Source organism: Candoia aspera, chromosome 1 (genome assembly GCF_035149785.1).
Source record: "Candoia aspera isolate rCanAsp1 chromosome 1, rCanAsp1.hap2, whole genome shotgun sequence".
Lineage (NCBI taxonomy): Eukaryota > Metazoa > Chordata > Lepidosauria > Squamata > Boidae > Candoia > Candoia aspera.
In genome coordinates, this window is record NC_086153.1 from 49,361,656 (window position 1) to 49,376,554 (window position 14,899).

General features: G+C 37.2%; 1 protein-coding gene across 2 annotated transcripts in view; it reads right to left on the reverse strand.

Moving 5' to 3' along the window:
* The window catches only part of ESRRG (estrogen related receptor gamma), a 193,505-nt gene that overhangs the window by 59,084 nt on the left and 119,522 nt on the right, over positions 1 to 14,899 (reverse strand). For both annotated transcript variants that reach the window (XM_063303530.1, XM_063303522.1), the window contains 2 exons: positions 8,849 to 8,959; positions 2,439 to 2,600 (listed from right to left, as the gene is read on the reverse strand). In XM_063303530.1, coding sequence (XP_063159600.1) covers positions 2,439 to 2,600; positions 8,849 to 8,959 — 273 coding nt within the window. The remainder of the gene's footprint in view (positions 1 to 2,438; positions 2,601 to 8,848; positions 8,960 to 14,899) is intronic.

Sequence of the window (14,899 nt, forward strand, 5' to 3'; positions counted from 1 at the left end):
ATTTCTCTCTAGCTAATTAAAGAATCACAGAACAGAACATGTATTTTCCCAGTGGAAGTTTCCCATCCATGAAATAGCATTGATCAGAGAGTATGGGATGGACATACTATGCTAAGCCTCTAGTCATGGTAGGCCATGTAACATGGTAGGCCATATAACTAGATCATGTAGGTAGCAAAAGCATAAGTAAGAATATTTGGTTTTATTTTATTTCCCTGCAAATCAAATCAAAATTACCAAGTAGATTATTTTTAATTGTATCCAGTTGTTTATAGACTTTTTACTCCAGACAAGATTTCTTTGAACAGAACAGGAAGGAAGGGTTTTCTTTTGTTTTGATTTTTGCAAATGTTCATAACAATTACAAGTCCTTCCCTTTTCCCCGAGTCACAGCTATGCTATCCCAAATACTGCTTCTATCCTCTGGAGCAGACTGGAGTAATAGGGGACTGCACATGGAAGGGGTTAAAAATAAAAAGATACCAATAGATATAAAAATGCAATTCAGTTGTACTACAGCCACTCACTAATAGTCAACTTCATATCCTCAATGGACAATAAAAACAATACTAATAAAATTCCGATAAAATTAGGTGACATAACCCTTAACAAGCATATCAATTGTTATTCTATTTAATTCCATCTCATTCTTTCCTAAAAGAGAATGATGGACAAGACGACCAAAAAATATTACAATTTCCAATAAAAATATAGGTCCAAAAACAAATAGCTAACAAAAAGATCTGAGCAATCAGGGATTTTGCAAATCAAAGGATATAGCAAAGTATTGTAAAAATCCTTATAGAAGCATCAGTATAGGAATTTTGATTACACCCTTTCCACAAGGACAAAATCTTTGTACGTAAAAATACAGTTAAACCTATCAGTAAAACCAACCATACCCAATAAATTAAACCTGACATTAACAGTCAGTCCAGCTTATCTCCCAAAGGCCTACCTGATTTTTAAATTAAATTAATTTTATTTTATTGCCTGCTTGCAGAAGGATAACAGAGAGGGAACTCAACTACTCTGCCTTGGCAGTTAGCGACAAAACCTGAGAGTGGTCACCAAAAAAGCCTTCTCTGGCATTCCCCTTCCACGCAACTCCAGGAAAACAGTCTCTTCTACAGGCCTGAAAGCCCAGGCAGGTTTATAACGGAAAGCGCAGCCTTTCGGGTAGGTGTGCTTCAGAGTCATAGGAGCCTATTGCATACTGAACTGTGAATAGTCTGTGGACCAAGGGAACTCTGTGCTCCTGGTGACAAGCTCAGCAAACAGACTGGCTGTGGTTGGCTCCCAGCACTCTTTGAAGTCAAGCTCGTCTACAGTGCCCTCTGCTGCTTTGTCTTGGTCAGCAAGAAACCTTGAACCAGCTTTGAGTAGGAAAATGACTGCTCCGAAACTGGGCTGGATGTCATGTAAAGTTTGGAAAAAGTCAAATCTGCTCTACACTACAGATTAAGTTTATCATAAAATTAAGTGTTTTTTTAAACAAAAAACAAAAAATTGTCTGAAGACATGGAAGTAGAGCAATACAGCTGTTTTAGGGCACTGAGGGAAATGTACAAATTTAGCCTTTCATCTAGCTAAGACATGAATAGGTATTTCATTCTTCATCTTCTCATCTCCTGAATTTAAGATCTTTGAAAAGAAAAAAAAAAATGACAGCTCTGCAAACTGTCTGGTCTATTAATTCACTAAGCAGTTAAGGGAGTGCAGTGCTATGATATCCACACAGGCTTCTCAGCACTCCAGGGGAAAAGGATATCCCAAATCAGAGCTGAAGTATGAGCGTGTGTGCCTGTGCGTGTGTGTGCGTGTGCGCATATGAAGGAGGAGGGGTCTGTTTGGTGGGTAGACCCAGTTCCAGTGAAGGCAGCTAATAGGAAGAGGCAAATCTTTCAGTCTCACTTTCATTGTTTCTCACTTTTCAAACCGTACGTTTTATTATTTCACTTCTTAATAATGTCCAAATCAGAACAAAATGAGTATGCATTTTCGTGCACATTTTTAATGTGTGCTTACAGATTTCCTCCTAATAAAATGCATGTCTCCTAATATGTATGTTTTCACGTGCATCTTTCATCAGTGTATGCATTTTTGTGTATAATATTTGAATTGCATACTGTATTGCAAAACTTGGAAAAAGTGCAGATTTTGGTGTGCAAGTAAGGTCGGCTTTGCATACAGATCAGAGGGAAAACGTTGGTAGACAAGGCCAGTCCTGGTGCACAATGGCATAGCAGGGGCTAGAGATATGGGGTCCATTACACCTACCTCTGAAGTCACATTTATAATCCCATTTATCGTAATAATTATTAAAAGAGTTTGCAAGTCATATTCAAGCCACGCTGAAATAGTAAAAGCATACATGGGAAAACAGTATGTCATAAAAACAAGAGAAACAGAATTCGAGTAAGATACGTAGCATGTACCTGGAATATGCTTAGCCCATCCAATAATGACCACCAGTTCTCTGTCTGCCAAATCACAAAGTGTAGTGAGAGCCTTGATGTCACTGTCAGGCACAGTGGGGTCAGGCATGGCATAGATCTTCTCTGGTTCAGCCACGAGCAAATGTGAGACAATCTTGTTATCTGTTAACACAGATAAATTTAAAAAAAAGGTTACTCTGCTTCCATAACAACCACAACTGCTGCCACAACAAAATGGAAATTCACTCCCTCCATTTATACATAAAAGGATCTGGGTGTTCTGGTGGGTCACGAGCTGAACAAGAGCCAACAACATAATGAAGCTGCAACAGAAGCAAATCCAGTCCAAAGAGTGGGATTATGAAGATGGAAATGGCTGCAATTCTAAGGACAAAACGAACAAATTGGGGCTTCTGCAATATGTAGTCCTTCCGTCCTTCTACTCAAATGCACCCAAGGTATCCTGTACCATACAGGTATCCTGTATCACAGAGACGGGAAGGTTGCTCGTCAGTGCTAGTCAACAGAAGCCACAATTGCAAGAAATGTAAGAACTAACTCTGTGATGATTGGACTAAAAATCAGAGATTTTAACTGGTAGCTAATTCAAGAATTTTCTCAGAACATTTTGATCTAGGAAATATTGCCACTGTATTAGGCTGGACCTAATAACACCTACGACCCTTCAAGGGAATCTAGGTTTCTTTGAGCATTTGAAATCATATTCTTTTCCACCTGGGGAAAGACTGATAAGGATAGGTCAAATAAAAATGAAAAAGCTGAACTCTATAATTTCTAGTAACTGCCTCCAATTAGCATTTTCCGTCACTGAAACTAGATTTTACCTAATGTGAATAGTTCTGTCTGTAATATTTTACAGCCCCTATTCTTCTGCTTAGCTCCATTTTTTATGAACACCTTGTGTTTCAGAAAGAAACTACAGCTGAATTGTGTAAATATACATGACTCATGGCAATTACCACACTATGAACAGAGGACATTATTCTCACACGACAGGAACTGAAATTAAGGATATACCAAATTGACACCATTACAGAGTAGAAACAAGTTGAATTTAATATATACAGATCTATATTTATTAATTATACTAGTATTAATCCCACTGCATTTTTAGCAAATGCATCTCAATCAACAGTAGGTATTGCAAGGTCTTGGATAGCTTCGGTCATCACGTCAGATATGTATCCAACTTTTTATGCTTCTTCTTGTAGAGAGATTTATATACCATTCATACCCACTATCTACAAATATGGATAGGGACGTTATCCCTAAGGAAAGGAGAAAACATTTACTATAGTCCCTTAACACTGTCTGCTTTACAGTTGAAAAGATCACAAACATCCCAGGAGCAACACTAATGCTATCTGACTGGCCAAAATAGAAAAAAGAATGTTAATGGACAATATAAGGTCCTAAATTGGTTTGAATGTGAGTATCTAAAGGCCCATCTCTTTCTATATCAGAAGATAAACTCTTTTTCAAATTGAGCTCAGCTCCTGGTGATTTCATAGATACATCCATGTAGTTTTCTTGGCAATAACACAGAAGTGGTTTGTCTGTCTTTACTTTGGCTTTTAGGCTAGAACTCTGAAATTTCCTGGTTCTCTCTTATCCAAGTAGTAACCAGGTCGAATCTTGTTTCATATTTCATGTGGGCCTGTTGAAATCTTTGATCTAAGATCTTTCCTATCTTCATCTAAATTTAGGGAGGTAGTAATTTAAGTCTGAATCTTCTCAATTGCAAGTTACAGAAGCTCAAGGGTACCAGATAAAGCTTTTATTTGGCAGGGTCGTTTAACATATTCTAGAGCTAGCTTTAGAACTGTTACAGAGTTCTTGGATCTAGTGGGGTTTGCTGCAGTGCACAGTAGGCAGCATTTGGGCTCCATTTCAGGAAGCAAAATGTATTTGGCAAGCACTGGATTTTTTTAAAAAAGCAATAAAGCAAATGAGGACGAAACACATGAACACTTTTGGAGTTATATTTAGGAAGATTGTGTAGTATGTATATTTAGTTATTTTCCACATTGGCTTACAAATACATGTACTCTGTGGATTCTAGGTGGCTTACAATCGTAACACATAAAAACACATATAAAACTGGAATAAAACATCCTGACATACACTGGGCAACTGATAATTTCTAATATAGCAGTCTTCCTTATGGGAGATTCTCTTCTCCAAAAGCTTTGTGGAAAAGCAAAATTTTACATGGGAGGGGCCATTCTGAAGGGGGAGGGGTCATGCTACATTGAAGTGAGGAGGCTGCAATCAAGAATGCCATCCTTTGCACCCCAACTGCCTGACGTTCCAGAGGTGGGGTGGGAACCCACAGCACTGCCATTTGGCTTGCATGAATTGGATGGACAGTTTCTATCAGGAGTAGGTGGTCCAGAAGGTAACAAGGACTGGTTCTATCTGCATAACTCAGCTCCTATTTCCTTTGTCTCCTGCCAGGGAGGATTACTAGTATTCCATGGTTGTTGGGCCCATTCAACCAATCTGTCCCATTCACTTAGCACCTCCCACAGTTGATCAGGACAAGGTAATGGATGTTATTATAAATCATAATCCTTGAGGAACTCATGGTTAATAAAGTGATCAGCTAACTTCAAATTCTTTAAATTTGCAGCTATGTATTATGGGGAAAAAAGAAAAAAAACCCGAGGAGATTCTTTATGGTACTTATATTCATATATCAGAAGTCCATATTTTAATCTATGGAAGTTGTGGAACTTGTTGCTATTAAATGTAATAATGGCTACCAATTCTGATACTATCTGAAAGCAGATTTTAAAAATTAATGGAGAATAAGGTTATCAATTAGAATATAGCCTTGAGGGCTATCTAGAAACAGTGTGAATTACAGGCTATAAATCTTAAATATTTGTTGCTAGCTAGATGGGCCGGTGTCTTGTTTCTGAACTTCCTGGATGAATTTGATTAGAATTTGATGCAGGGCTATTCTTTTGTTCTTAGAAAGGTCTGAACAGAGCCATCATGGTACAAGTCATAATGTTTAGGTCTTTTCAGATATAAAGTTGTTAAACATAGGGAAAGCTGTAGCTCTATGAACCCTGAAGAGCTATTGCTAGCTAGTGTACACACAGCTGAACAAAATGGACCAATGGAGCATAGATGCACCATTCCTAGAAAAAAAATATCAAAAAGTATACACTAACTTGCAGAAGTTCACAAGGTTAGACTGAATATTTTATATGTTATACACAGAAACCAGCTTAAATTCTTCATGCCAGGATGGCATTTGTGTGATGCTGTAGTTATTCCTGAACTTTTATGGAAAGTTAAATGGCTCATATCATGAAAATATTTTAATATAATCTGTTGCAGTTTCTGGAAAACTTTCTTATAGAAATATTTTATACAGATGAATTTTATACTTTTCAGCTTAAAGAAGGAAAAAGGGAGAGAGTGTAACTCTATGAACAGATAATACATTTAAGATCCCCAGGAAAAATATCAAATAAAACCCTTCACTGAGTCACTGAAATATACAAATTCATATATGCACAATACTGGTTGAGCAAACATGCACATGAATTCTAATCCCCTGCTTGATCAAATTGAGACAATCTGGAAAAAAAAGAAACCATAATTTCTGTCACATTTTGTATTCTACTCTTTGAAACTTGGAAGTCTGTAACGAACATGTTTAAATATGTAACCACTATAAATTCTATATATTGAAAACATTCATAGCTTGGTAAAAAGAAGGCTGCATCACAGATTGTGTCTGGCACTGTTTATTTATTTATTTATATTTATTTTTCAAATTTCTATCACCGCCCATCTCTCCCAAAAAGGGGACTGTTCACTAACTGTGATCATCTTTGTGTTGATATTGTGGAAAGACGCACATTAAGCAAAGGCGGCTCAATTATCCAACTATTTAACTGATTTAACTAACATCTTACATGCATAGGTCCCTACCAGTATCAGTGGGAAAGCTTAACTATGCATAGAAATCACAGTCAATATTTTTTCAAAAAACTGACAAACTCATTCAAAGAAGGTTTTTAAAATGTTCCATTGTGTAATTTATTCCGGAGTTCTGATTTATTTGTCTCCAGCGTTTCAGAAATGTGGATGTCAGAAAGGTGAGGTATGTCAGTCCTTCATAAAACAAATGCAAATGTCAATTGTAAAGCATTGCATCAAGCATGCTTCATTATTATTAATAAGGCCTTCTTCGCAAGTGACAAGAGGAACACTAAGTCTCTAATGTATCACTTGTGAATGCTGTTGATTTGGGTGAGGTAGTGGAAAAGGGCTATATTAAAACTGAGATTCCAGCTAAGCTATAGACTATACTATAGAAAAAGAGAACATTCTGTTTTTATTTTCCTTCAAGAACAAATATCTTACTTCATGAAGTAACTCAGGACGCCATACAAATTATGCCGCACAAATTTTTGACTCCCATTATTCTGACATAAGACTTGTATGCCGACCACTGGAGTCTCATAAAAAAATAGCAAATAAAGGAATTGAGGAAAGAAGGGGAGGTAAACATACCTGTTGTGAGCCTTTTCCAATATCTATTTAATGATCAGGGAAAAGCATTATAAATATTGAAGAACAAATAAAATTTATTTAATGATTCCCAGTTAGAATCAATAAATCCCAATTTTCATTCCCCTGCCTTTGTTGTGCACAAACTGTCAGAATCCAGAAAATCTCTCCAGTTACTTCTTAAAAGCCATTTTACTGTTTCCTTGTTACAATTGCAGAAATTGATTTTAAAAAGTTATGTCTTTTCCGTTATAAAGGGGAAAAGAATCAGGAATCCCTTAAAAATGTTATGTGGAAAGCTGGAGACTAGCTTATCTTGGTAGCAACTTAAAATTGTTCTAGTTACTTTCTTACATATAACACAATACACTGTTTCAGATGGACGTATAGAGAAGATATTGTTTGAAATTAATTGGAGCTGCAAAAAAGTGTGGTAGTATTCTTTAGTCATTGCCTATTCATTATAGTATGGCTTTCTCGGCACATCTCGCTCCTGCATTGCACCCTTTCAATTTCCTACATTCTCAGCTCAGCAGTTTTAACCTAAGTCTGTGCTAAATAGGCTTAATTGTGTGTGCATGGGCCGAGCTGTCAGCAATCCAACTCAGTGGCACAATATAAAATAAATAAAAAGCTGGCAATCTGTGCATCCAGAAAATCTAAACCGCTAATGAAATTAAGCACTGGAGTTTATTGAATTTTATTGCATTATCAGAAAGTTTTTATTATAATGCACAAAATCTGCTTAATGCAACCTTATATTGTATTTACAGAGGGGCAGAACAGCTTATGTGGACTGTACGGAAGATGCCAGATTGGACAATTGAAGGTATAATCAGCATAATGTTTTTGGAAAGGCAAAATGAAACGATGCCATATGTTCACTTAAGCCTTAATTTTATGTAAAACTGGTTTGTTTTCCCTCTGACATCGCTAAAATGCCCTTTCACTTACAGTTCAGAACCTATTTATTTGCTTTCCAGATCTCCATCTGGCTCCTGCGTATTGTACCCAGCAGAGTCTTGGGCTAGGGAATGGCAGGTGGAAAACAACATACTGCTTTTTGACACAACCAGGTAAGTGCCTTCAGTGCAGCACTCAGAGCCCTTTATTACATTTGTCGGGAACAGGGGCATTGGTACCCAAGTGGTTTATGTTACTACTTAGTGGCAGCCAGCTTGTAAGTAACAGACAAAAGAATTTGCATTTATAGCTAATTCATGTTTGTCTAGGTTAAGCAACTGATTTTTATACTGTGGTGTGTCACTATATTTTCTTTAGGGAGTTAGCATGCATGAATTTGTACAATTTGCAAAATCTTTTAATTTTATCTTCCTTTTTAAGTACTATCTGGATGTAAGAAAACGCATTCCTGTTTTAACTACACAGACGAATAAACTCTATCTTAATGTATTTTATAGTTGTAGCACACTGCTATTTTATTGAAATACCAGGTAGAGTTTCAACCTTCTATTGCTATAAATTAATGAGGCTCCTAATGTATTTTCATTGAGAGGTTGAGCAGTCAAATTCATCTAGTTAGTGGAAACTACAACATTTCATTCTTGTAAAACCTGAGACTAGAAGCTTCAATGAACTAATGATCCTAGCACAACCCATTTTATGTACCAGTGAAAATAAAGATCACCTGGAAGTGTAAAATTTGTATAGCATAAATTGTGCATCACCAAACTCTTCCCCTCAAAAGCGTATTTCCTTCAGTTATTCTGAAAAGGGAGCAAGGTGATAAAAATACTAGACAAAATCATCATTTATTCAAGACATTATGCTATTTTGTTCCTATTCCTTCACTGATTGATGACATCAAAGGGTACATTGCCTTCTTAGGTACTTACATGGCTTTTTGGCTGGCTGGACAAGTTGAGGATTCAGGTATGGACTATTTTCCGCATCTATTCTGCGCTTGTACTTCTGGCGACCACCACGTACTCTGTCTAGGCGCACTCCTAAACATGAAAGAAGAAAAGCAAAGCAAAAAAGAAATAGGGGTAGGTTTAATACAGCTGAAATCGTTTAAGCAATTATTTGAAAAGTTTCGATAAATAAGTCAAAATTTGAATTTGTTCCCTATTAAAATACAACCTCCAATCCCCACTTAAAAAAAAAACAAACCACCAGTGAGGGCTGAGTATACAAAGTCAACGTGGAATGTTCCTTGACTTTCGATGTGAAATGTTAGAAAGCTGCATAGGAGTGAGAATAGAACAGGCTATTGTATGACTGACTTTCTAGAATATTAACCAGGAGCACTCTGAAGTCATACTGCAACATTTTGCTCTCAGTGCATTTTCATGTAGCACACTGAGGCTGATTCTGGATCCCATGCAACTGGTGCAGTTGGGCAACAGGTTTTCTTTTGGGTCAGCTGCATCTCAAACTGCAAAACTTCCATTTGTGACCTGTAGCTTCTGGAGCTCAGTGAAGCTTTCCCACTTGAGAACACTACCAACTACACTCCCTTCTTTAGTCCTGGGTGTATTCCTTATCTGAAGCTTCTAAACTTTGGTAGTGCTCAGGTGTTTTTATTCTTCAGCCAGTGAGTTGCCTTCCTCTTTAACCTTCCCACCATGAAAAGAAACACAGTACAAGCATGGAGGAATGGGGGCAATACCACTGGAGCTAACTGTTTTGGTTGTCTCTTTCTGAGGTCTCATATAGTTGTGATAAGAACAACAGCAACCTGTTGCAACTGGGTTCTGAGAGTCTGGGAAATTTTGATAACTGATGACAATGTCTTTGGGCAAGTATCCTGTTGGAATGAGCCACACTGCAATTCACAAAAACAATCAATAATAAAAGCAGCAATTAAGTAATAGTTAAAATAGGCTAAGAAACTGAACTCCGAGAGCCTGGAAGAATGAGAACATCTTCACTGCCAGATAAGTGTTTCTTCGGACGGAGCAAAAAAAAACATAAGCAGTGAAAAAGCCCTGTTCTTCAGTTGCCACTCACCTCTCCTCAGATGCTGGACACCCAAAGGAGAGCTTCCACCAATGACCACAGGTCACGGGCAGATACAATGTGGAAATGTGTTTCTTTCAGGTACCATATTTCTGAGCAATATAGGACTTGAAAAGAAAGGGTTTGAATTATGCTTGGAAATTGAAATTGGAAATTGGTCAAAGCTCAGTGGTGTTATTTCAACACTGATATCATAAGATTCAAACTCTGCAATAGCTTTCAAAAAGAGCTCCATTGTAATAGTCTTTCCTTAGTGTTACCAGGATATAAACTGTCAGTCTGTCCAGAAGAAGCCATACCTAGACACCAGTCTCTATGCTGTGATACAGACCTAGGCCTTCAGTGGTAAAAGTGAAGGTATTTCAACCATGAAGGATTTTTGTCTCCAAAGAAAAGAACAAAGTCTTCCTGGTATAAAGGAGCATAACTACACCTAAGGGGTGTGTCTTGTCATGTTTGCTATTTCTTCCTCACAGCTGAATAAACCAAGAGATAAAAAGATTAATAAAACACGCTACAGCTCTTCCTGTAGATATGTGTTCTGTAGGAAGAGCTATAGTATCACAAATGCTGATGTCAAGCAAAAGTAGTGATGGTGATACCCAAAAGACATGTACCAAGCATAATTCAGAACAGGGAACCCACTTGCAATTTAGCCCTGTTGAACTTCACTCTTGGAATTGATTCCCTTAAAACATCTTTAAAAGAAGATAGAGAGGACAAAGTTGTTAGGAGTTTCTGCCAACAACAGTGAATAGCAGAATGAAGTTCAAATCTAATTCACAACTGACTCAATTTAAAATAAATAGATTTTCCATTAGTATGTCAGAAACAGTACAGAATAAAAACAATGTCTTAAAATTATATCCACTACTTTGGAAGAGCATTTCTTGGGGCACAGGTGTGATACTTTCTCCAATGTAAAATTGCATTTTGTACATAAGGCAAATGTTATGAAATTGAATTTCATAAATAAAGTTTAGGCAAAATTAGCAGAGGCAATAAACAAACCAACAAATAAATATGCCCCAAAGAAGTAATAATAAAAAATAAAAGAAGGAGCACTATGGCAATCTTTCATTAGAATCATTGCCGCTATAGAAGAATAAGATAGTACTGTTAATTTAAGAATAACAATGACAGGTAATGTAAATAAACACCTTAAATGAAGTAATTTTTAAAATCTTAAAGTACACCAGTTGTGGGGAATAATGGAAGGAGGGAGCCCTATGTGTACTGCCTTGAGCTCCTGAAGGCAGGATATAAATCTAGGAAATAAATGTCTATTTTTGCTTTATTAATTATATTAAGGATTTTAACTTATAGATTACAGAAAAATGTAGATAACCCTTAGAAACACTTGTAGCCTATGGCTTTGAAGTTGAACCATCAGAAATGCACAAAGAAAACTTGATGCCATTGAACGTGCAGAAACGTGATGCTGGAGAAACATGTTGAGAATATTTTGGATTGCAAAGACAAGTCAGTCAGTACGATATGAAGAAAATCCAGGCTGCTCACTGAAATTACAAATAGTGAATCTATAGCTTAAATATTTTGGATGTCTAATGCAAAGGCAAGATTCCCTGGAGGAGACCAGGCCTGATGCTTGCAAAAATCCAAGATGAAAAAAAAAATGGATGAGAGAAGACAAGGTAACTAAATACCATCACTGATGATGCAAGTTTGAACTTCCAAGAGGCCAAATAAGCAGTTAATCTTGATACAGTGATGTCTATCAGGTGACAAAGAAGTAGAAGTGACTGAACAACAAAAACAATTCCCTTCTCCTGCTTTTATTAAACTCAAATGGAAGTATCAATTCCAATACATTTCAAATAATACAATGCAATAAAAAATGTCTCATGCAACTATATAATGGGAAAATAAAGAAGAAAAGTGCTCTAAGAAAATATATAATCACAGATAAAACCATGCAAGATGTCACCATACTGCTTGAAAATCTTTGTTAAAAAATAATTAATTCAAAAGTTCCACATTATGTTAAATAGGGCTGAAATTATTCAGCTCCACAATGTTAAAACTAAATAGTGGTAAAGCTAAGAAGTAATGAAGTTATAAAAAAGTGCATATCCATCAGCAAGGCAATTTTTTTGAAAATGGAATCCTAAGTCATCAAAAAAGATAAAAGCTACGGATCACCTTAAAGCTTTCCTGCTGCACTGCTGAATTAACAATTAGCAAAGGGAAGTCAGTTTCTGTCTCCTGATAGCTATCTGCAGTCCAAAGCATATTAGTGAGGGCAGTGTAAAAATGTGAAGTGTGTCCATGTATGTGTATATGTATAGAATATAAGGTCAGATCAAAGGAGAAAGACTGGTATTTTGGAACAAGAAAAAATAGTCATAATCCAAAGAACAATGAAATTGACTTCAAGACTTAACGACTGGGGTAGGCAACATTTTCAGTGAAAGAAGATTCACAGTAATTCTGCATACAATAACATGAAAGTCAGATGTTCTCTGAAAAATAAGACACAATACTGAACAGCTCACTGGATTTAATCACGAGGCTGTGCCATGAAATTTAGTTCCCTGAAATGGACAAACTGCCTCCTGTTCATCCCAATTATATTTGTTTTAAGGAGAGAGAGAGTAAAGTCTCCTTTGAGTTAAGTTCAACACCCATGTTCTTTTCTTAACAATATGTGCAGTGAGCTTGTTATAAGATGTTATATGATTATTTTGATTCTGTTTTCTGTTTGGTTTCTAGCAGTTTTATTATATATTTTTTGTTGATTATTATTAGCTGCCCAGAGTTCATATGCAAGATGGATATACATTCTCTAAAACAATGAAGTATGAAATATCATAGAATCATAGAATCATAGGGTTGGAAGAGACCCTAAAGAGGTCTTCTGGTCCAACCCCCTGCCCAAGGCAGGAGTCCTCATACCATCTCAGACAAATGGTTGTCCAATCTTTTCTTGAAAACCTCCAGCGATGGAGCACCCACAGCTCCGGGAGGCAAGCTGTTCCAGTGCTTAACAGTTCTGTCAGGAAATTCCTCTTTGTTTCCAGGTTGGATCTCCCTCTGATGAGCTTCCACCCATTGCTTCTTGTCCTACCCACAGGTGCTATGGAGAATAAATTGATGCCCCCTTCCCTGTGGCAGCCCCTCAAGTATTGGAAGACTGATACCATGTCTCCCCTCAGTCTTATCTTCATTAAGCTAAACATACCTAGTTCCTTTAGACATTCTTCACAGGATTTAGCCTCCAGACCCCTTATCATTTTTGTTGCTGTTCTCTGCATTCTTTCTAGGACCTCAGCATCTTTTTTGTATTGTGGTGACCAGAACTGGACACAGTATTCCAAATATGGCCTCACCAGTGTGATATAGAATGGTACTATCACTTCCTGTGATCTTGATACTATCCCTCTGTGGATGCAGCCCAGGACTGCATTGGCTTTTTTGGCAGCTGCAGCACACTGCTGACTCATACTTAAGTGGTGGTCCACCAGGGTACCTTTATCCCTCTCATAGGCACTACTGTTGAGTCAGGTACTGCCTACCTTGTACCTGTGCATCTGGTCTTTCCTGCCTAATTGCAGGACCTTACATTCCTTGTCACTGAACTGAATCTTGCTGGATAGGGCCCAATGTTCAAGTCTATGATTCTGGGATGTTATTTTCAAGCTCTTAGGCTAGCCTTGGTATTTGTTGGTGGTCTCTCATCCAAATACTAACCCTGTTCAACTTGTCAATATCAGCCAAGTTCAGTAGATTTTGCTACCTAGCTGAGTGCAGGTCCATGTAAAGAAGCCCATAGGACTAGCTGCAAAAATCTTCAACCCCATTACTAGGAGAGTATCTTTCATAGGAACTAAAGACAAAGAGACAGCTTAGGGGTGTTCACTAACACAGAGGAACAGATGGATCCAGGATCTGCTGTGTAAGGTAGCTACTTCACTCTTCCTAATGGAAGGGCTGTTCCTGCCAAGATAACTCTCTTGAAACATGGAGGGAAAAATAAGCAGGATAGATTTGGTCTTAAAAGCCCTGACAAGGACCTTGGAACTCACTGTGCATAAGTAACGACTCTTCTCATATGCATGCTTTCCCTAACATTTCCAAAGGGATTACCGTTCTACATAATTTCAAAAAGTTGGGAACATGTGAAATTTGGCTTTCTAATCTGTGCCATTTACAAATACAAATTAGATCACAAGTAACAGGTGACATGATTTAATTGAATGTCTTCCATCTGCAATGCTGACAAAAGGTAAATGGAAATAAATGAGTCTGGCAAGACAGCCCTTGAGCCTTATGATACCCAATATCTTTTTTAAAAGAAGAGTTATCTATAAAACTGATGCTGACAGGTCTCCAACATTTTATTCCGGGACAAGATTAAATGAATGTTTTAATATGAGGGAAAAAAAGGACAACTAACAATGTTGCCTTAAGCATGGAAAATTGCCATTATCTCCTCTTTAATGTAATTAAAGGAAAGTCATTACTCATGAAATAAAATAAATCCTTTTATTATCCTGGAGACCAAAATTTATCAGGTCTAAAATTTACAACCACTGAATTATTAACAAGCAAGCATGAAGATTTCAGTTTTACCACCCAGTTCTAATTACTGATTTACTTAGGATGGCAAAGCATAGCTGGGGTTGTCTCCAGAATTTCAGAACCAATTTAGAGTACCTTGCTGGGATCCCATTGATAAATATTTTTGTCACCACTTGCCTGTCCAGCTGTTAAATTCATTTCAAATAAGCAAATATGAGCAACCAAATCTTAATTAATTGAGCTTTACATAGTATTCCAGTGCAACATTAAACTGCACTGTTTAAGAGTCATCCTAAATGTGACAGACCATTTCCCAATAGATCCTGAACAATCCTCTCCCCAAAGTTTTCAATGCTATACTGCATACATTCAGGGATTCCTGA